This window comes from Hypomesus transpacificus, chromosome 23, assembly GCF_021917145.1.
Source record: "Hypomesus transpacificus isolate Combined female chromosome 23, fHypTra1, whole genome shotgun sequence".
Taxonomy (NCBI): Eukaryota; Metazoa; Chordata; class Actinopteri; order Osmeriformes; family Osmeridae; genus Hypomesus; species Hypomesus transpacificus.
Genome location: NC_061082.1, coordinates 13,763,336 through 13,787,369, shown reverse-complemented (window position 1 = coordinate 13,787,369; position 24,034 = coordinate 13,763,336). Strand labels below are relative to the sequence as shown.

The following is a 24,034-nucleotide window of genomic DNA, read 5'->3' as shown; positions in this document are numbered from 1 at the left end:
TTTCAGCTTTTATTTCCAGGTATTTACATCAGGATCTGATGCACAACTAAGAAAATATCACATTTTGTTTGAATCCACCCATTTGTCATGTGAGCAAAAGTATTGGAACAGATATACTTAAAACATATTTAAGTGAATAAGACTTAATATTTAGTTGCAAATCCTTTGCTTTCAATAACTGCAGCAAGTCTGTGACCCATTGACGTCACCAAACTTTTGCATTCTTCCTTTTTGATGCTTTCCCAGGCTTTCACTGCAGCCTCTTTCAGTTGTTGTTTGTTTTGTGGGGTTCCTCCCTTCAGTCTCCTCTTAAGCAGGTAAAATGCATGCTCTATAGGGTTTAAGTCTGGAGATTGACTTGGCCAGTCTAATACCTTCCATTTCTTGCCCCTGATGAACTCCTTTGTTGTTTTGGCAGTGTGTTTTGGGTCGTTATCTTGCTGCATGATGAAGGCTCTGCCAATCAGTTTGGTTGCATCTTTCCTTAAATTGGCAGACAAAATGTTTCTGTAGACTTCCGAGGTCATTTTGCTGCTGCCATCATGTGTTACATCCTCAATGAAGATTAATGAGCCCGTCCCAGAAGAAGCCATGCAAGCCCAAGCCATGACATTACCTCCACCGTGTTTCACAGATGAGCTTGTGTGTTTGGGATCATGAGCAGTTCCTTTCTTTCTCCAAACTTTAGCCTTTCCATCACTTTGGTAAAAGTTAATCTTTGTCTCATCAGTCCATAAAACTTTGTCCCAGAATTTTTGAGGTTCATCTCTGTACTTTTTGGCAATTTCCAGCCTGGCCTTCCTATTCTTCTTGCTAATGAGTGGTTTGCATCTTCTGGTGTAGCCCTTGTACTTTTGTTCATGAAGTCTTCTGCGAACAGTAGATAGTGATACCTTCACTCCTGCCATCTGGAGGTTGTTGGTGATCTCACTAACAGTTGTTTTAGGGTCTTTCTTTACAGCTCTCACAATGTTTCTGTCATCAACTGCTGATGTTTTCCTTGGTCTACCTGTTCGACGTCTGTTACTTAGTACACCAGTAGTTTTCTTCTTCTTCAGGACATTCCAAATGGTTGTACTGGCTATGGCCAATGTTTCTGCAATGGCTCTGATTGATTTTCCATCTTCTCTAAGACTCACAATTGCTTGTTTTTCACCCAAAGACAGCGCTCTGGTTTTCATGTTGTTTTCACCTCTGAATACAGTCTGCATAGACAAAACCTATCTTACCCAATCTGAACCTGAGTGTAGACATTCAGTGGTATTTATTGATTGAATAATGTATGTAATAGGACACACCTGGGCAACAAAACACACCTGTCAGTCACATGTTCCAATACTTTTGCTCACGTGACAAATGGGTGGGTTCGAACAAAAAGGTGATATTTTCTAATTTGTGCATCAGATCCTGATGTAAATACCTGGAAATAAAAGCTGAAACGTTGATCTCTGGTTTCACATTCATCGTTTGATGTCAAGCCCAAATGTTTTCAGTCTACAGCAAAAATAAAGGAATTGGCCTCACTGTTCCAATACTTTTGGAGGGCACTGTATGTGAGAGAACAAAGGTTGTGCTCTCGCCGAATACAGGGATGTCCCACTGCATCCAGTCGCATTTTGCAGTATGCAAGTTGAATGCTTCTGGCTATGCTGACCCACAATCCTCTGCGCAGCATGATTGATAGGAAAATCTGACCACCAATGCTGGTTGCAGACATTGTAGAGCAGTGGCTCTCAACCCTGGTCCTCAGGGACCCCCGGGCCTGCATGTTTTAGAAGTTTCCCTGCTCCAACACACGTGATTCAAATGAATGGTTTTTATCAGTCTTCTGCTGAGCTGGATAACAACCCATTCATTTGAATCAGGTGTGTCGGAGAAGGGAAACATCTAAAACATGCAGAGCAGTCGTCCCTGAGGACCAGGGTTGAAGACCAGTGGTGTAAAAGACCTCTCTGAATTTACAATGTTTGAAATCTGCCTCCAAGTACAGAGTTTCAAAACTTTCACAGTGGACCTCTGTAACGACATAGAAACACGTTTTGAATACTCATAAGTGAATCTGAAATATACCAGTAAAATAATAAAGCTTACAAACGTAAAAAATATGTTCACTTCAAGTTACAAGCTAGAACATTTTTATTACAAGCTTGCAAATTTATTTTACAAGCTTGCAAAACTGTACTTTTCACATTATGGCATTCCAAATCATGTCTTCCATGCTTCAAGAGTCCTGACACTTCTCACATCCCCCCAAAATTCCCCACGAAAAGAAAAACTCAAAATGAAATTGTATGCTTGAAGATTGATACACTACCTCTGTCTGTATACCACTTGGGATTTCCAATAAATTCCTTTACATCATCAACGATTTTCTCAGCAACCCTTGCCTCCAAGATCACCGAGCTAAGAGGTCGCCGTCGCCGTGGAAACCCGAAGGGCCGCCACTCAGCACCCAGTGCAGTGTACATTACTGTCCGACCCTCTTCCTGCTTAAGGGCCAGTTCCCTTGCTGCATTACATGACAAAAACATTAACAACCAAATACCACTCTTCCTGGAAACTTGGTGTACATGCTTCTTCTGCAATGTTTCAACATGTTTGTGTTTTACCACACACTTCTACATGGAAGAAAAATGTAGGCACCTCTTTTGTGCTTTTGTCTTATTAGGGGGGAATTAGGCTAAATATTTACCATTACAGTGGCTATTTTGAATTATAGCAATCATATTATAGATGTATTTTGTCCAGTAAGGTACCGTCTTGCAGAATGTTGAAGAATATCTGTCTGTCTCTGCCCAAGGCAGTAAATGTAACAGATTCCCATGGTGTGCCGGTGTGGAGGTCTACCATCTGTTTCTCCCTGGTCCTCTCCACACGGATCCACTTCTGCCCATACCTGCAGCACAGACAGTGGACAAATGGATTTCTATAAGTTACTTTAGAAAAGTATTTTGTTGATATAAGTAATGTACAGTGCCCTCCAAAAGTATTGGAACAGTGAGGCGAATTCCTTTATTTTTGCTGTAGACTGAAAACATTTGGGCTTGACATCAAATAATGAACGTGAGACCAGAGATCAACGTTTCAGCTTTTATTTCCAGGTATTTACATCAGGATCTGATGCACAACTAAGAAAATATCACATTTTGTTTGAATCCACCCATTTGTCATGTGAGCAAAAGTATTGGAACAGATATACTTAAAACATATTTAAGTGAATAAGACTTAATATTTAGTTGCAAATCCTTTGCTTTCAATAACTGCAGCAAGTCTGTGACCCATTGACGTCACCAAACTTTTGCATTCTTCCTTTTTGATGCTTTCCCAGGCTTTCACTGCAGCCTCTTTCAGTTGTTGTTTGTTTTGTGGGGTTCCTCCCTTCAGTCTCCTCTTAAGCAGGTAAAATGCATGCTCTATAGGGTTTAAGTCTGGAGATTGACTTGGCCAGTCTAATACCTTCCATTTCTTGCCCCTGATGAACTCCTTTGTTGTTTTGGCAGTGTGTTTTGGGTCGTTATCTTGCTGCATGATGAAGGCTCTGCCAATCAGTTTGGTTGCATCTTTCCTTAAATTGGCAGACAAAATGTTTCTGTAGACTTCCGAGTTCATTTTGCTGCTGCCATCATGTGTTACATCCTCAATGAAGATTAATGAGCCCGTCCCAGAAGAAGCCATGCAAGCCCAAGCCATGACATTACCTCCACCGTGTTTCACAGATGAGCTTGTGTGTTTGGGATCATGAGCAGTTCCTTTCTTTCTCCAAACTTTAGCCTTTCCATCACTTTGGTAAAAGTTAATCTTTGTCTCATCAGTCCATAAAACTTTGTCCCAGAATTTTTGAGGTTCATCTCTGTACTTTTTGGCAAATTCCAGCCTGGCCTTCCTATTCTTCTTGCTAATGAGTGGTTTGCATCTTCTGGTGTAGCCCTTGTACTTTTGTTCATGAAGTCTTCTGCGAACAGTAGATAGTGATACCTTCACTCCTGCCATCTGGAGGTTGTTGCTGATCTCACTAACAGTTGTTTTAGGGTCTTTCTTTACAGCTCTCACAATGTTTCTGTCATCAACTGCTGATGTTTTCCTTGGTCTACCTGTTCGACGTCTGTTACTTAGTACACCAGTAGTTTTCTTCTTCTTCAGGACATTCCAAATGGTTGTACTGGCTATGGCCAATGTTTCTGCAATGGCTCTGATTGATTTTCCATCTTCTCTAAGACTCACAATTGCTTGTTTTTCACCCAAAGACAGCGCTCTGGTTTTCATGTTGTTTTCACCTCTGAATACAGTCTGCATAGACAAAACCTATCTTACCCAATCTGAACCTGAGTGTAGACATTCAGTGGTATTTATTGATTGAATAATGTATGTAATAGGACACACCTGGGCAACAAAACACACCTGTCAGTCACATGTTCCAATACTTTTGCTCACGTGACAAATGGGTGGGTTCGAACAAAAAGGTGATATTTTCTAATTTGTGCATCAGATCCTGATGTAAATACCTGTAAATCAAAGCTGAAACGTTGATCTCTGGTTTCACATTCATCGTTTGATGTCAAGCCCAAATGTTTTCAGTCTACAGCAAAAATAAAGGAATTGGCCTCACTGTTCCAATACTTTTGGAGGGCACTGTATATGTTCTGTAGCATAGCATAAAATAGGCTTAATTTATTGCGTGTGTGCGTGCATGTACAAATTAGAATGGGCATGTAGGTAGTGAATTGAAAGGCCAGGGACGCTTCGTGTTTGTCCCTGGCTTGGGAACCACAATTCACTTTTGGTTAGAATCTCAGGGAGATAATTGACTCGTTAATATCTGACTCCAATTTTAGAAATGTGCACAAGTGCGTTATCTGTAACCTTGCGCCCTAAACAGTTAATGACATGAAACTCTGACGTAGGTTAAAATCGTCTGCTTGATCAGAGCATCGACCTAAAGTATGCGTGTTCACTAATCAGTCGTTTATCTCTACTATAATATGGATTTAACCACCGACCTAGTAGGATATGTAATCGATCACTCAGAGGTTCCGCTAAATTCCTTCGGAGCGTGGAGATCCACTGTAAGTGACTCAAAGGCCTTAAGTTAAAACCTACTTCAAAAGTCTATGTTTATAATCAGTTAGCGGCATCAACCAGACTAGATCAAAGTTTTCACTGCCGTAGCATGATAGATACGTTTCAAGGAGAACAAGTAACTTCAAATGCACAATAATAGTTTATTATCTAAATAGTAAGATAATGAATACAATGATAATGAAATATCATCAGAATCAGAAGGGATTTTATTCGCCATGAGTGTTTGCACAAACAAGGAATTTACTTTGGCAGGGAGGTGCATACATTAAACATATAGGAATATTGAAACTTAAATATGTGGACTAGCTATACAAAAGGAGCAAAGTCTAGCTAATACTATGGGGGGTCTAGCTAATACTAAGGGGGACAAAAAATAAGTAGCCATAATTTACAATTTAACCTAAAAATACCACAAAATACAATAGCGCAAATTGCAATGTGCAGGGTGTCATTGTGCAGATTGTGATTTAAAGTCAGTATGAGTCCTTGGCCTTGTTAAAGTGGCCAACAGCGGATGGGAAGAAACTGTTCTTGTGGCGTGAGGTTTTGGTCTTGATGGACCGCAGCCTTCTGCTGGAGGGGAGTAGCTGGAACAGGGAGTGTCTAGGGTGGGAGGGGTCGGCCACAATCTTCCTCGCTCGTCTCAGGGACCTCGAGGTGTGCAGATCCTCGAGGGAAGGCAGGTTGCAGCCGATCACCTTCTCAGCAGTGCGAATGATACGCTGCAGTCTGCGCTTGTCCGAGGCAGTGGCAGCAGCGTACCAGATGGTGATAAAAGAAGTGAGGATGGACTTGTAGCAGAGAGTCAACAGACAAAGCTTGGTACGATCTACACCTTTCTCCTACCCCCAAAAAGGGGGAAGGGTACTTCCCCCTTTGTCCTTATCTCCCAGAAGATGCTTCAAAGCCCTGACCCAGCATGGGGTCAGGAACAGAGACCACATGGTCACACAGTATCAGACAATGGAGTACAAGGAAGAACTTTCTTTCGTGGATTTACAAACATATTTCTCAAGGACTACATGGCTCATGGACACTAATTCAATGACAGTAGTCGATGTGTTATAATGTGTGTTTTCTCATTTACCTAGAACGTGTTTAATTGATGTTTGATTACTCCCCTTCAGATATAGTTAAATCAGTCAATCTTGATATCAAAATAATTGTATCATACTAACAAAACCAGTTATGAACGTTGTATTGCTCTATTCTGAAGTTTAAGCATTTCATGGACATTTGAGATAATGGAATTTAAACTATCAGCCACTTCACACCTCTGGGCAGATCTCAAGACGACGCCCAGGTGGAAGTAACTGACCAATGAGAGAGGTCACCTTCACACGGATGACCCCCTGTTCTTTGGAGTATAAAATCGCCAAACGTACAATCACCCCCGCTTGTTGGTAGGATTAACTTGGGGTGAACGCGTCACTCTCTAACCTTTACCTCATAACTTGCATATTCACTTTGCGCCTGGAACTTTGACGAGAGATTCCGTTTCCTATTCGTTGGATATAACGAACCATTGACTCCGTTCTTCAAACCGACAAAAGTAACTGCTATTTGCAATATTTCTTACTTGTGACATATTGGCATGTTGTGATTGAATTGTCGATGTTTGATTGTATTTTACAAATGATTTAACTTGACCATCGTTAGGTCGGTTGCTATTGATCGTCCATTGTTACTATAGAAGCCTCTTCCTCTGTACCTCTTCCTCACTCTCTCTCTCCCCTCCACACGCGCTCTACGCAGCCATTGTGTAGTGCGCTCTCATTAGAATTTAGGCCTACTGTACTGCTTTAGCCCAACTAACCCATAACCTATCTGGTATGTGTTCACTATAATTACATTCTCTTAAATAAATCATTGTGTATAATACTCGCGCATCTCTCACGTTATATGATCTGCTCTACTTTCATAGAATTCCCTACTTAAGATTAGACTGATTATTACGAGTGCTATTATTCAATATTATTAAACAAGGTTTCCTCTGTCCCTTTCACGAATCAGAGGTGGTGCCCCCAAGAACTACTATACTTTATTATAAACTAAGTATTGCTAATCTTAACCGTGCAAACCACACTACAGACTCAATGATGGCTGTGTAGAAGTGCACCATCATTGTCTTTGGCAGGTTGAATTTCTTCAGCTGCCGTAGGAAGTACATCCTTTGTTGTGCTTTTTTGGTGAGGGAGCTGATGTTCAGTTCCCACTTGAGGTCCTGGGAGAGGATGGTGCCCAGGAAGCGGAAGGACTCCACATTGTTGACTGGGGAGTCACTCAGGGTGATGGGGGTGAGTGGGGCTGTGTTCTTCCTGAAGTCCACAACCATCTCCACTGTCTTAAGAGCATTGAGCTCTAAGTTGTTCTGGCTACACCAGGTCACCAGGTTGTCAGCGTCCCACCTGTAGTCAGACTCGTCCCCGTCAGAGATGAGTCCAATGAGGGTGGTGTCATCCGCAAACTTCAAGAGTTTGACAGACGGATGACTCGAGGTGCAGCTGTTGGTGTACAGGGAGAAGAGCAGAGGAGAAAGGACGCAGCCCTGAGACTTGTGTTCCCAGCTTCACGCACTGCTTCCTGTCAGACAGGAAGTCTGTGATCCACATGCAGGTTGAGTCGGGCACGTTCAGCTGGGAGAGCTTGTCCTGGAGCAGGGCGGGGATGATGGTGTTGAAGGCAGAGCTGAAGTCCACAAACAGGATCCTGGCGTAGGATGCTGGGGAGTCCAGATGCTGTAGGGTGAAGTGGAGGGCCATGTTAACGGCATCATCCACCGACCTGTTGGCTCTCTTGGCAAACTGCAGTGGGTCCAGGAAGGGGTCTGTGATGGATTTGAGGTGTGCCAGCACAAAGGCGCTCAAAAGACTTCATTACCACAGAGGTCAGGGCGACGGGTCTGTAGTCATTAAGTCCTGTTGGCCTTGGCTTTTTGGGCACAGGGATAATGGTGGAGGACTTGAGACAGGCTGGCACATGGCATGTCTCCAGGGAGGTGTTAAAGATGTTTGTAAACACAGGAGACAGCTGGTCAGCGCAGTGCTTGAGGGTGGCAGGAGAGACAGAGTCTGGCCCAGCTGCTTTGCGGAGGTTCTGCCTCTTGAAAAGTCTTTTAACTTCACCCTCCTTAATGGAGAGAGTCATCACAGTTGGGGGGGGGGGAGGGGGGAGGCCTCATGGATGGGAAGGGGTAGTTCAGGACTGTCCAATTGTCCTCCAAATCTGCAGTAGAACTTATTCAGGTTGTTGGCCAGGCGGGAGTCTTTTGTGGAGTGGGGGGCTCTGGGCTTGTAGTTGGTGATTTGCCTTAAGGCCGTTATATGCTACTCCGTACTTCACGATTACGGACACATGGGAAGGGCCTACGCATAGTTGAAACGCCCTCTCCGTCGTCTGCGGGGCCGACGGAGACCTCTCCTGTGCACCGTTGAAATTCCTGTCGATCCGTCATGCCGTGCTGTACGCGACGGATACCCCTTGGCCGTGATTGGTCCGCTACAACATCATTTCCAAACGACATCATTTCCGACTTCGACAGAAAGGCGTTTTCTCTAAGGTCGTCTTTTTGAAAGACATCTGTGATGAGAAATTCTTGGAAAGAAAGTTTATTGTGAGCTAGTTTATGCTCTACTCTAGCGAATTCAGAAACGTGAGTTTGTTGTCTGTGCACTGACTGCCACAGTTTAGTGACCTAGAGTAGTACGTTGTAGTTTTGACAGTACATAGTTTGTATGGATCTTTTTGTTTCCAATTATATGAGTCTTTTTGTTTATCATTTTTCACATTGGATTATACACTTGGTGGTGGAGAAATGAATTCACAAAACCAGAGCCTTGTCTATATCGCAGGGGTGTCAAACTCATTTTCACCGAGGGCCACATCAGCATTATGGTTGCCGTCAAAGGACCAGTTGTAACTACGATGTAACGTCAGTAACGATGTAAAAACATGGTGTTTTTGTTGTAGCTTTTGTGAACATAGGGCCTATTATGCTGCAATTGATGTCTGCCTTTTAATTCTTGGACAATCTGCTGTTTTTCTTGGAGGATAAATTTGCAAATTTTTCTCAGCGTTTGGTGACAAAATGCAAGCGCATAGCGCAAGAGCAAAACTTTTTTTGCCCTTCATTTGAACACAGAATAGCTTTTTGAGCTTTATGTAAAATAAACATTGCCGTTTTCCAATTGGTCTAATGAAGGTGATGTCTTCATCCTTTCTGGCTCCAAATTGTCGACAAGGGAAGCAGAAACATGCTAGCTTGGCTGAGTACTCTAACCAAGTTCGAGAGCGATACCAACTTGGGTTGAATGCCCGAGGACCTTGGCTTAAAATGCACATGGGGTACGTTCGCAGAACCGGCTGCATTGGAGTGCTGTCATTCAAACCATGCTCGCCTTCACCCAGTTAAACTTTGCGTTTAACACTGATGTGCATACACTGCTTTCTAGAGGCGGGATGTCGTCACTTTGCCGTAACACAATCGAAAGGCATGGTGAGAGATGTCGTTTATGGTCAATGCACGCTGTAAAGCAGCGTAGACTTATTTCAATAGCCCATTAAGCTTCCGCGGGCCACATAAAATGACGTGGCGGGGTATATAAGAAAAGCATATCATTTTGTTATAGAGTGCTACTATTTTCCCCACAAATAATACCTACCATGATAGAGATAAGTTTGCTCCTTCAGGTGGTTATATTGCATTAGACACACTCTTTAATATAATATTATGTGACTGCCCCTGCTGCACTCATCGTCTGACTAGTGACAGCTGGTAAGAGGGTCACACGTGTGATGAGAGGTGGGAGATAAACAACGACGATTTCTAACTTACAAAGACGCAACAAAGCAACGTGTTTAAGACAAAAAAACGCTTCTCCACCTACTGTTCTGGCGGTGAATTGTTTTCAGCACCCCCAGCCTTCGGAGAACCATAAAGGCAACAGAAATGCTCATTAATCCGTCCTATCCAGCAGCCCGCCCATCCGTAACGGAGTCTGAGTACCATACTGGCACCTTTAGCCCTCTCCAGACAGAAGCAGAGTCGTTAGCAGAGAACTGACGCTTCAGTTTCTCAGAGTACAGTCGTTTAGCCACTCTCACCGCCTTGCTAAACCTGTTCTTCGACTCCTTGAATCTGTATCTATCCCCACTCCTAATAGCTTTCTCCATCTCTGACCTCAACCTTCTCAGCTCTGGTGAGAACCAGGGCTTGTCGTTGTTGAAGCTCACCCTGGTGCGTGTTGGTATACATAAGTCCTCACAGAAGCTAATGTATGATGTCACAGCCTCAGTGAGTTCATCCAGACAATTGGTAGCAGTCGTGAACATATCCCAGTCAGTACATTCCAAGCACGATCCTCCATAGCCTCACTGGTCCACTGTTTTGATGTCCTCACAACAGGTCTGCAGAGCTTTAATTTCTGCCTGTATGCAGGAATCAGATGGACCATGGTATGGTCAGAGTGGCCCAGTGCTGCACGAGGGACGGCGTGGTAGTCTCTACTGACTGTAGTGTATCCAGAGTGTTCTCTTCTCTGGTTGGGCATTTGATGAATTGTCTGTATTTAGGGAGTTCAGGGCTGAGATTACCTTTGTTAAAGTCGCCGAGTACAATAACAAGGGATTCCGGGTTTGCTCGCTCCACACTCAGAATCTGGTCGGCGAGCGTGCGTTTGGCATCTTTAACCTGTGGACCCGGCGCCATGTAAACTCCGACCAAAATGAGCGACGCGAATTCTCGTGGCGAGTAAAAAGGTTTACAGATTATAAGAAATTATTCCAGATCCGGAGAACAATGTTGCAGAATCACTGTCACATCTACACACCAGCCACTGTTGATGTAGAAACAAATACCACCGCCTTTGGTTTTGCCAAAGAGTGCAGTGTCCCGATCAGCTCTCACGAGTTGAAATCCTGCTAGATGTAAGGCGGTGTCCGGGATCAAACACAGCCATGTCTCCGTGAAGCACAAAACTGAAGATGAAAGAAAGTCTCTGTTTTTCACCATCAGTAGCTGAAGTTTGTCCATTTTATTGCACAGTGAACGTACGTTGGAGAGGAAAAAACTTGGAAGCACTGTTCGGATTCCACGTCTGCGTAGCCGAACTAGCGCTCCCGCTCGCTTTCCCCTTCTATGGCGTTTCACTGCATGAGCAAAGCCTAGCGTGGCACTGGACAGAATTCCCACTAAATCTGCTGCTGGAAGCAGAAAAGTGGGAAATAAGTCCACAGTGTTTGTGGTCCTTATGTTCAGAAGTACTTTTCTTGTTACAGAACCCCGGAAATCTTGGCAGTACACTGAATTAACAGACAAAACGAGACAAAACAGAGCGCTCCTCGCAACCACGGCCGCCCGCACCGGCGCCATCTTGGCTAATCAAATACAAAACATACCTTCAGAGCAATGTTTAACAAAGGTATTCACAATGAAGACTAGGCGCCTAACGCACCGGAGCTGTATCATAAACAGAACTCAAAGTTATTGGTAAAACTTCTTCCTATATACACCCAAACCTGACTAAAATGGGGACAGAGGTCATATGACTGAAAAGTCTAATGCATACAAATTCAAATTGGATCATTAATCAAGGCTGCAGTAGACCAAGTGGTGCCCTTGCAAGACAAGGGAATATGTTAAACACATGTTGGTCTGCTGCAGGCACAAATTCTGTAAACCCTGTACATGTTACAGTATTCAAATTATTACTAGAATGTAATACATAAAATAAGAAACAAAAGCATATCAAACACAACATAAAAACTGTTTAAAACGATATTTACAAGAACACAACTTTTAATGATAATGAGAGTCTTCCTCTGTCCACCTTCCTCTTCAACTGTTGAGATCATCTCTCCAGAGGTGTGTCATTAAGGTGTGATTGTCATTTTAGCATTCATGCAAATCAACGACTGTCCCAGACGAGTGTCTGGGTGACCAGTGACAAAGGGGCTGCCAAAACAGCTCTACAGGCATTTCGACATAACAATGAAAAATAGTACAAAATTAATTTGCCGCAGCTTGGCATGCTTTCTTCCCGTCACAGTCCCTTCACTCTGATTTGTCCTCTGGTCTGAGTTTTCTACAAATACCTTGTCAGAAAAGTTAAGAATGCAACCTTTTATTCTGTATAAAATGATACTGTGTTTAGCCTTGTGTGCAGAGTGGCCACCCCCAAATGAACTAGCAACGACCAGGCTTAGGTAAACAGGAAGATCCATATCATGTTTGAGAATGTCATTTATTAGCCTAAGCAGGGCCACTTCAAGACGCAGACACGCACTCAAGGCCGAATTATACTACTCCGTTTTCACAGAGACGGACACAGGGAACGACCTCTCCAATGTGGAACGCCCTCGGAGAGCCCCTCGGACAGCCCCTCGGAGAGCTCTACGTGCACCTCCTGATTTTCCTGACTATCCGTACGCTAGTCCGTCATTTTCAAGGGATACCCCTTGGCTGTGATTGGTCCGTATTAAGAACCACTTCCATCAGGGGAGGGGTTGCCGTGACCAACAAGACAAACAGAATCCTTTGACCGCCATTGCTGTAAGTTTTTACAATTCATATTTCAGTTAAACAGTACATGTAAATCAGCATCTGAGTAAAAATGTGACAAGAAATGGGCAGTGTAGTTGCTGAAAATGTGCTTATTTTATTGATGAAACGGCTAATTTGTAAATTTGCACCGACTTTTCGATAACCTACCTAGCATCGCAGTGTAGCGCCACCTACTCTTCTGGCGGTGAATTTTTTTCAGCACCCACAGCCTTCGGAGTACTATAAATTCAACGAATCCGTCCAATTCCGTGCGTCTGTCTGTCCGTAACAGAGTCAGAGTAGTATAAATCGGCCTTAATACATATACACGGGCGCAAGATCTATGCAAGGGAGCCAATGAAAGAAGAGCCATGTGACAGTTGCATGTCTTTGTATGAACCAATGACTGTAGAGGGTGATGTCGTTTAAATGGTTAGGTAGCACAACAAGCTAGCAGACAACTTTGTAACCACCGTGCCGGGCAAGATGGCGTGTTGAGCAGCAACCCATATCTAAGGCTGCAGCGACCGTGTCCCAAACCTTTGAATTTGCACTTGATAATTGACACTCAAACTTTAATTGACGATGTCAATAGTGTGATAGACCGAGAAACGTTGAGTTCAAATGAGCGAATGTCGAAAGATGCAGAAACCGCTGTTATACACGACGGCGCCGTCGACCACGACTACGCGATGGATGTTAGCATGGGTAACAAAAGAAAAGATTACGGATCCGTCCCCACAACACCGAGCAAAATTCCAGTTGGTAAGAAAAGTAAAAGTGAAAATAAAGAGGCGGAGGTCTCCAACCTGACCATACTGGATGTTATTCAAAGCATGGAAAATAACTCTGATAAGCAATTAGCACAACTCAAAGAGCAAGCTAAGCAGAGTAGCTGTATGATTGCAAGCTTAGCCAAAGCGGTTCAATTTAATGTGGAAGAAGACAAAGAGTCGCATAGCAAACTCCTATAAAAAGAGAACAAGGAGCTGGTGGAGAGGATCAGGGAGCAAGAAAGATAGATGAGATGGTGCCTGAAACTCAAAGGCCTAAAGGAGAAGAACGATGAAAACATCAGAACAGACATCATATACCTCTTCGCCAAGATCGCTCCCGACATGGAAAAGCATCAGCTAGAGGACGCCGTCGACATTGTCCACCGGGTTGGCCGGAAGGAGGGCAACAAGAATCGACATGTGATCATTCTGTGTGCTCGGAAGCTGGTCAAGGAGATATGGCGCCAAAGCAAGAATTCCCCGGTATGCAAGGAGAGAGGCATCCGCTTCGCTGAGATGCTACCGCTGGAGGACAGGGAGGTGAGGAAGAAGTTGTGGCCGCAGATCGAGCAAGCTCACCGGGAAGGAAAATATGCTTACTGCCGTGGGGCCTCACGGATACATAGAGGTAGGGCTGCACGATTATGGCCAAAATGATAATCACGATTATTTTGATCAATATTGAGATCACGATTAATTATCACAGTTATTTGTTGATTTTAACCTAATCAAATGTTATTGTCACAATGCATTGTCCCTGCTGTATGGATGTGAATAAAACTCAAAATATACAATCAATAATATTCCATTACAGAATGTAACCAAATGAGAACATTTCAGAACTATGCAGCAAATACTAGTTTACAGGTTTTTGGAAAGTTTTACTACGCGTATTCGAATAGAAAACGATCTCCGTCCTCGCTATTGTTTTCATATTGTTTTCCAAATGTTTGCCGTCCACACTAACACGGGTACATGACAATCGTTGTCATGGTCACGCCACTCCTGCCCCTCCCTCCCGCCACGGTGCCTTGTTTACATACTCCTCTGGCAATACTATTTGGTGTTTTAAAATGTTCCCACCAGCTAGCTTTTCAGCCAGGTCTCACCCAGAATCGCCACTCTATGTTTGGTTTAAACCGTCTTCTCTGCCTTGTCGTTCAGGCACACTGAGTACAACGCTCGCCTTCTGCGTAGGAGTAACGCGTATCGAGCCTATTAAGTGATAATACTTGTAACTGAAGTACACTAACTAAACAGACATTATAGCTACAGAGCGAAAGCTACCCCCAATGCCATGGCAACTGAACGTCATCGTATCTGAAAAGCTCCGGACTCCGTCCACACTACTACGCGAACCCGGCATTTTCAAATGTCTCTGGCTAGAGGATCGTATTCGAAAAGCTCCGTTTTCAGAGTACATATGTATGCGTTTCTAAATTTACTCGGGCTGGTGTGAACGGGGCGTCTGTCCTCTGTAACCGTCTACATCTAGAAACTAAGCTGCGTGGTGCAGGGAACATCTCGTGATCAGACATTAGGTACGTGTATTCGCAGTGGCGGTCCTAGCACATTTTGCGCCCCGGTCGAGTTTTTCATTTACATTTAGTCATTTAGCAGACGCTCTTATCCAGAGCAACTTACAGTAAGTACAGGGACATTCCCCCCGAGGCAAGTAGGGTGAAGTGCCTTGCCCAAGGACACAACGTCATTTGGCACGGTGGGGAGTCGATCCGGTAACCTTCTGATTACTAGCCCGACTCTTTCACCGCTCAGCCATCTCACCCCCCCCCCCCCCCCCCCAGACCCCCACCCCTCACCTTGAAGCAACGGCCCCGGTGGATGTAGGTGGTATTGCATTTACGGTTAGGTTCCTGTGTCTTCCGGTCGTTTTTATTCCAGTCAACATTTACAAAACTATCTCCCCCAATAATTTTTGTTCCATTCTCGAACCTGGCTCATACTACTAGCTTTTTCATATAAATTTTTTTCCAGATTTTTGCTAAGTTTGAAACCAATCCAAAATGGGTAAACTAGCACCCCATTTATTTGCCTACGTCAATAAAAGTTGCCTGCAAATGTGCTCGCGGATACTAACCATAGAGTTAATATAACTAGAGTAAGCTACTTTTGTCTTCCAAGATGGCGTCCCCATTCATTTCTATGAAAAGTGCTCAGTGGCGCAGTGAGGCAAGCGAGAGCGCGAGACTGGACGCGGCCATATTTCCACTTCAGTGTCTTCCGGTCTAGCTTTAAACAGCGGCTCTTTTTTCCCTAGCTCCGAGCAAAGAGTTAATATAACTAGAGTAAGCTACTTTTGTGTTCCAAGATGGCGTCCCCATTCATTTCTATAAAAATTGCTCAGTGGCGCAGTGAGGCAAGCGAGAGCGCGAGACTGGACGCGGCCATATTTACACTTCCGTGTCTTCCGGTCTAGCTTTACACAGTGGCTCTTTTTTTCCCTAGCTCCGAGACCTCGTGCACGCTTGCAACTAGCTGTACACGTCATACTTTGCGACAACCAGTCGCGAGCATAGGTTACGAGCGTGAGCTAAGGCATTTCAGTGGCAGAATCTATGGGCAGAAAGTCCGATAAGAATCAGAGACATGATGCAAACTTAACGGAAATGTATTCTGTCACTGTATAGTATTCGTTCCACTCGTTTTTTAGAAATAGGCTATAGGGCTATTCTAGATGGAACTCATCACATATGTTGCTTTTTTTCTTTGTGATACGAGTATGATTTCCAACGAATTGTATCGGATGAAATAAACTGTTAACATGAACAGCTCCGTCGTTGTTCTCGCCAGGCAAAGAAAGCTTAGTTATTTTGGTAACCGAAATCTTCCATAATGCAGACTTACCATTGCTTACTGTCAACTTTATATTCAAATGAAATGCCATGAAATTCACACTGCCTTCAATTTATCATCAGTGTAGAAATGTGGCCAGTGTTTTACATGTTCATATGTACTTAAGCATAATAATGCATCTAAAATACAAACGTGAGCAAGGGCAGCAAGCGCTATCGAATCAACAGACGTGCAATTTTGCTAGCAGGGGAAGAATACAAACAACGAAAATCACCAGTTAACTTAATTTAAATTTGCAAGAACTATAGACTAATACAATAACAGGCTTAAATGAACTGACAACATAAATTATACGACTTTCAGTTCTCAAGGACGCACACGCGCAATCTCAACTGCGCTGTGAAGTGCTATTCTCCGACATGCGCTCTAACAATCACGCTCTAACAATCACGGCTGATAGACGGCCTCAAATGTTGTACAGCTCTAATTCTGATACCGTGGTGGCAGAAATTTAACCGTGGCGGGCCGCGGTAAAATCAACATGGGGGAAACACTGGGTATGCTCATTAATATTTAGATAAGCTGCGCGCTGATTGGTTGGTTTTCAACGAGTGAAGCTGGGGAGCAAAAACGCAACACGGCCAACAGCAGCACTCACTGAAACATCGAAGGTGCAGAATACACCCCTTTCAGTCATTTTGTACTTAATTCAATTGCCTTAAAGGGGCGATTGACTGGGTTTTCTGGGTATTTCACACTGTTCCTTAAGGTCTCCGAATAGAGTATGTAACATTGGTTGGGTTGAAAATGGCCCGGGTGCTGTTCTATGCCCCGATAGATCTTCTGAAATGTTCCCGGGAAAAAACACTGGCTTTTCTCCTTTTATGGTATGCTCATTAATATTTAGATAAGCTGCGCGCTGATTGGTTGGTTTTCAACCAGTGAAAGTGGGGAGCAAAAACGCAACATGGCCAACAGCAGCACTCACTGAAACACCGAAGCTGTAGACTTGAAATATAACGCGCAAATAAATCTATTGTGTGTACACAACACTGTTTTCCACAGATTGACTACATTTCATTTGAAATGATAACATTACTTGTTTCCACTTCTGTTGTTGAAGCAAACTGGATTGGTGGGTAGAACGTTAGGCTACAGTTTAGCAACCAAACCATATCGTGATTCTACTCGGCTTCAGTTAGCTAGCTCTAGATATCTTGCTGAGAATTAACATGACAAAGATCTGGACAAACATAAATCGTGAATTGTAGATTTATAACACAATTGTATAATTCATAACACAGTTTATTTATTTGAACCGTGGTTCATTTTCAATATCCTTGTTATAATTCAAAACGTTCTTCTTTGTAATTCCTTATAAGTAGCCTACACAAAGCAGCGCGCAGCTAAACTAGTATCGGAGATAGACGCTACCTCGGGCTGGTCTGGATGTACATTTTGGGGCGTGACAAAGATACAGACCAGAGCCAAAAAGGGCGGTACCCTGTCCTACGACACACCGGTGGCTTTGTTGAAAAGCTAGCATTTTACAGCAAAAAAAAATATTTTTGCGATTTGCAATGGAAAGAGGTGTCAATGGACTTTGATATTCACTGTATGATCATTTTACCTACCGAACTGTCGTTATTCAACTATGACAAGGTAAAATCGGTTTTGCAATCAATCGCCCCTTTAAGCTTTCTTTGCCTGGCGAGAACGACGACGGAGCTGTTCATGTTAACATTTTATTTCATCCGATACAATGCGTTGGAAATCATACTCATATCACAAAGAAAAAAAGCCACATATGTGAAGAGTTCCATCTAGAATAGCCCTATATTTAGCCCCATAGCCTATTTCTAAAAACCAAGTGAAAGGAATACTATACAGTGACAGCATACATTTCCGTAAAGTTTGCATCATGTCTCTGATTCTTATCGGACTTGTACCCCATTCTGCCACTGCAATGCTTTATGCTGGGAACACACTAAACAATTTTTTTGATCTTATAAGATCTTCAAACTCTGAGAGACCACACACATGATGACAAAAAATCTTAGATTTAGCGGACGATATGCAGGAAGAAATTGCGATGACAGTCTTTGCAATAATTTTCACAGAAAATTCACAGAAAAAAAAGAAAAGGGTTTGCTGTTGCCACAAATCAATTCCATTTAACTTTGTACTGCGCCGTGACTCAGTTTGTTATGCTTCTGTCTTCTCTCAGCTTGCTTTCTGATTGGATATGGTTTCATTTCACGTGATAAACTCTGCGTTTGTCCTCGGGGTTCCCCCCACACATCAGGATTTCTGATCGCAAATATTCAACATGTTAAATATTTAGGATTCATGATCGGGGGCGCCTCCGACGTCCTTCCGAGCAGATTCGGTCACTCTTGACACACCAAGGGAACATCTGATAAAATAATCTGGAGAACCATCAAGATAATTGGGACGTTACCTAGGATTGTCGGAAGGGACGAAATCGGCCCGATTATCCTGTAGTGTGTCTCCAGCATTAGCTCACACGCTGGCGACCATATAAGTCTATGGCTGTTTATCAATCCGAAGAACGCTGAGAACGCAAGTACATTCTTTTGAAGAACCTTCTTGCAAGCCACCTTGCAAGAATTGTCTTGCAAGGACGCAAGGACGGAGAATGAATTGAGATGGTTATGGTTTTCCTGGACTCGCGGCATTATGATAACACTGACTAACTACAAAGACTAGATAACAAAGCTAAAAATGGTCCGTCTACCTGTAATTTTACGTTTTCTGTAGCCCTTGCTAACTTACAGTACCTAGTGTCTGCACTGCACTGAGATGCTAGCTAGGTTATCAAAAGGTCGGGGCAAATTTACAAATTAGCTGTTTCATCAATAAAATAAGAACATTTTCAGCGACTGAACTGCTTATTTCTCGTCACATTTTAATTCAGATGCTGATTTACACGTACTGTTTAGCTGAAATATGCAAAAGTAAAAAATTACAGTTGTGAGGTTTGTCCGCCTCCCTTGACATCTTGCAATGACTTCTGGGAAATCAGACGCGTTCTCGCTGGTCAAGTCACCATCCGATGCATCCTCGATAAAAGGGGCGGATCAGGAACATTTCCGGGTATTTTTGGCGTTCTTGGTGACTTGTGTTCTTTGGATTGGAACCGTACTTGGGCAATAAAAGATGACGTCAAACGAGTTCGCAAGAACGGAAAAAAACGTGGATTGATAAACAGCCAGTGCTCACAAGTCACGACTGGTTGTCGCAAAGTATGACGTGTACAGCTAGTTGCAAGCGTGCACGAGTAGGAAAAAAGAGAGCCACTGTTTAACGCTAAACCGGAAGAGTCGGAAGTGGAAAGATGGCGCAGCCCAGTTTCGCGCTCTCGTTTGCCTCACTGCGCCACTGAGCACTTTTCATAGTGCTCAGTAACGAAAGCTAGCTAACATTAGTTAGCTTCCGTTACCTAGCATAATACTCGTAGCAATGCTACTACCTGCTAGTGTTACTTGTTAGCCTGCTAATTGTAAATTTTGAAGCCATACTATAGCGTTTGTCATATAGTTTTTGTCTATCGGAAAATAGTCGGTTGGAATGTTCAGAATCACATATATGTGACGCTACTAATTAACGGGTTAATATATAAGTCTATGGTCTGAGGACGATGATGTGGTTGACAAATTTGTTACATTTCGTAGGCTATTATGTAGGCTAACGTGAGCTGAGCATGGAAAAACATGAACTAAACATACACAGCATCCTACCATTTCTCATTGACAACAACATGGACCATGCTTTCCCCAACCTTGCCATTCTTTATCGTATTTACTTGACAATTCCGATAAGCAATGCTAAGGCAGAGAGGACTTTCAGCCGTCTGAAATTAATAGTTTCTTGCGATCAAGCATGGGAGCGGCTTTCCAATTTAGCGCTGCTGTGCATCAAGACGGACATCGATATTGACATTAACAAAGTCATCGCGAGATGTGCTAACGATAAGAACAGACAGATGATGATTTAAATAGGCAAGGACATTTGTTGTGGCCTCTGTTTCATGTCTAACCATCGTAAATCCAGTGTTCCAGGCTGTACTGGGAATGCAGACACTTTTTATAATCTTCACAAGGAACCAGACACTAGACAGGCATGGCTGATGTTTATTTATGGGAAGATCCCTATAAAGTACGACACTAAATTATTACTTTGCTCGGACCATTTCACCAAAGACAGTTTTGAATAAACTGGACAATTTAAAGAAGGATTTGCTAAGCCGCTGTTGCTGAAAAGAGGTGCTGTTCCGACCGTATGCTCATCACAGACGCAAGCTGTAAGTATGATTTTGTCGCTGACAGTAGCCTATTAGCAATGCTAACGTCTCCTGTATAGGTAGAATGCTAAATAAGTTTCAAAACACATCAACATAGCGTACCTTACTTAGCAAATGACTCTAGCTGTAGTCAGCATTAGAAGGGAAGCTTCCAAAAAAATAGCCAGAAAACAAATAGCAGTCTAGCCTATTGCTAACGCCTGTCTAGATTATCTATTTGAAAGAACTGGAGAAAGGCAGGTGCAAGATACAGGATACGTTAGCATTGCTAATATCTGTTGGGGTTGTGATGAACAGAAGGTCGGAACGCACCTCTTTTCAGCAACAGCTTCATAGCAAATCCTGCTTTACATTGTCCGAGGTTTTCAAAACCGTCCTTGGTGAAATGGTTTGAGGAAATGTGTAATTGAGGGTCGAACTGCACAAGGATCTTCTACGCTAGAGCTACGGTATACATCAGCCATGCCCGTCGAGTCAATGTTAGCAAGACTCTAGCTCATCTGCTTTTTATTAACGCTGATTTGCAAGGAATGCATGAACAGCTAGATAGCGAAAACACCTGTAGGCATGTAAACTAGTTAAGCTTGCTAACGCAAGAGCATAGGTAGAATGTGTGATGATTTCGTTTATTAGCAATGGGGCTAACACGTTATTTCATGTTCCTGACTGTGTTTCATTCGAATAAATAACCTGTGTTACATGTAAATCTACAATTCCCGATGCATTTTTGTCCAGATCTTTGTCAGGTTATTTTTCAGCAAGATATCTAGCTACAGTAACTGAAGCAGAGTTGAATCATTATATAGTTTGGTTGATGCTAAGCTGTAAAGTTCTACCCACCTAAGTCGATCCAGTTTGCTTTGACAAAAAAAGTGGAAACAACTAACGTTATCATTTCAGATGATATCTAGTCGATCTGTTGAAAACAGTGTTGTGTAGACACAATAAATGTATTTACATGTTTTTATTTCAAGTCTCCGTCTCCACCTTCTGTGTTTCAGTGAGTGCTGTTGGCTGTGTTGCGTTTCTGCTCCGCAGCTTCACTCGCTGAAAACCAACCAATCAGCGCGCAGCTCTTCTAAATATTAATGAGCATACCATAAAAGGAGAAAACCTAGCGTTTTTTCCCGGGAACATTTTAAAGGATGTATCAGGGGGCATAACAGCACCCGGGCAATTTTCCGCTGCCCTAGAGCATGTAGCGAGTAAAGCAGAGGAACGTATTTAAGTTATTTCCGCACTTTGCAATGCTACGGCTAATAATTGAGGGGAAGACTCGGTCCTGCTAGCCCCCTTGTTGAGACAGCGTGCGAGGTGCAGGACCAAATGTCTAAAACTTGCCCGGAGCTAGTGAGAGAAGCAGCAAATTTGATGGAGCAAGATGCTGATACACCCTGGTACCAGAGTCTAAATTTGCAGTCATTCTGTGGTCACTATCTTGGTCGGAAAGTGCGGAAATAACTCAAAATTTCAAGAAGTTCCTCTGCTTTACTCGCTACATGCTCTGGGTCAGCAGGTCCTGGTTCCACATAGTCAGCTAAGTCTAAAATGTCTCTCACCAACTCCCTAGAAAGTTCATGAAGATCCTCCATTGTCTCTATCCAGGAACTCTACTTCAGACCAACGCAATGGATCAGACTAGATTCGCGCTAGCCCCACCCTCTGACTTTGATGGGCGAGTTTTTACAAATTAAATTTGCTTAATGGATTCAGCTATATAATTATATAATGCTATATTTACTGCCATCTTTTTTAAGTTCAGTTTTTCATAGACATATTTAATTATGTATGTATTTATCTCTATTTATTTTATTTTGACTAACTCGGAATTCCATAGGTAGCAACGCTAGTGCTAAATTAAACACAATTAATGAAGCACTGCAACACAATTCGTTGTGAAATGTAGCATTGGGAAATGTACCATGAAATACTTAAATAGGGAAATAATTATATATGTATTTTACATTAAATGAATTGGAATTTAATTAATTCATGACACATTTAAGAACAAATGTGTATTTAATTCATATTTTAATTAATTAATGACACATTTAATTAATTAATGACACATTTAGGAAATTATTTAATGGTGTATTTATGTATTTAATGGTGCATTTATTAAATTCATTGTGGCACTTTTAGTCCTCCATAAGTATGAGCCTGTACAAAGTGTCTGAAATAAGTACAGTGTTTTTTTCTCCAATTAAATATATATGTATTAGCTATGTTGGATGCTGTCCTCCTCTCCTACTCTTTCTTCAATGCGTGATGAATATCTCTCTTTCTCTTCCTGACCCTGTCTTTATGCTTGAGAAGCACTGGTTGAAGCCTGAAAATATTGTTAACAATTTTGGCATATTTGCAGGTAGCTATGGAACGCCGAGTTAGTCAAAATTAAATAAATAGGTAAATAAATAGATAAATACATACATAAATAAATATGTCTATGAAAAGAATTCACAAATTAAAAAAAGATGGCAGTAAATAAAGCATTATATAATTATATAGCTGAATCCATTTACCGACATCAATAAATAAATACATTTAAAAATTAAATTAATTTGTGATTACAAGCTCCTTTCATCCATGAGCCTGAATAGCGTCAACGGACCAACAATCATGTATTTTTGCTCCAGTGCGATCGAATCCCACTTCATGACAGCTGTCATTGTTGACAAGCCATGCTGATCAATTTGATCTATAAGGCCAGCATGCGATCTCTGACACGACTAATGTCTTCCATAATCTACCGAATCTAGGTGTCCCTATCTGCATTCGATCTTGTGTGGAGCTGCGTTGGTCTGAAGATAACCACGCCTCTCTCGTTTGCATGTGAGATCGGAAATAAATACAGCACAGAAATAAATGTGGTGTGTAAATAAATGTGGTGTGGAAATATAAGTGGAAATAAATGTGGTGTGTAAAAGTCTCAAAAAATAAATAAATGTGGCACTAGGAAATAAAAGTCCCATGAAATAAATAAATGTTGTCTTTACAAAAACGTCATTTTGAAATAAATAAATGTATTTATTTATTGATGTTGCTTAATGGATTCAGCTATATAATTATATAATGCTATATTTACTGCCATCTTTCTAAATTTCAGAATTTTTTTCATAGACATATTTAATTATGTATGTATTTATGTATTTATTTATTTTATTTTGACTAACTCGGTATTCCATAGGTAGCAACACTAGTGCTAAATTAAGCAATAAGCCCCAAAAGGCCGTGGTTTACGCTGATTTTAGAACAAGTAAGGGGAGTTGTTAGGCACAACGCGAAGCGGAGTGCTGAAAACCCCCTTACCTGTTCTAAAATCAGCGTAAACCACGGCCTTTTGGGGCTTATTGCTTTTCTAAAACTGTTACTACAAATATGTTATATGGTTTCATCAATAAAAACAATTAGAAACAAAATAGTTTAATAATAAACCGTCATTTTTCCCTACTACAAAGTATAGTTCCAACATAAATCGTTGCCAGGCAACTGCCAGATGGA

General features: G+C 42.3%; 1 protein-coding gene across 2 annotated transcripts in view; it reads right to left on the bottom strand.

The window, feature by feature from the left end:
- Nucleotides 1-24,034, bottom strand: part of LOC124485071 (mitochondrial chaperone BCS1) — a 34,978-nt gene that overhangs the window by 8,369 nt on the left and 2,575 nt on the right. For both annotated transcript variants that reach the window (XM_047046379.1, XM_047046378.1), the window contains exons 3-4: nucleotides 2,757-2,896; nucleotides 2,315-2,509 (exon numbers count right to left, since the gene is read on the bottom strand). In XM_047046379.1, the coding sequence (XP_046902335.1) occupies nucleotides 2,315-2,509; nucleotides 2,757-2,896 (335 nt within the window). The remainder of the gene's footprint in view (nucleotides 1-2,314; nucleotides 2,510-2,756; nucleotides 2,897-24,034) is intronic.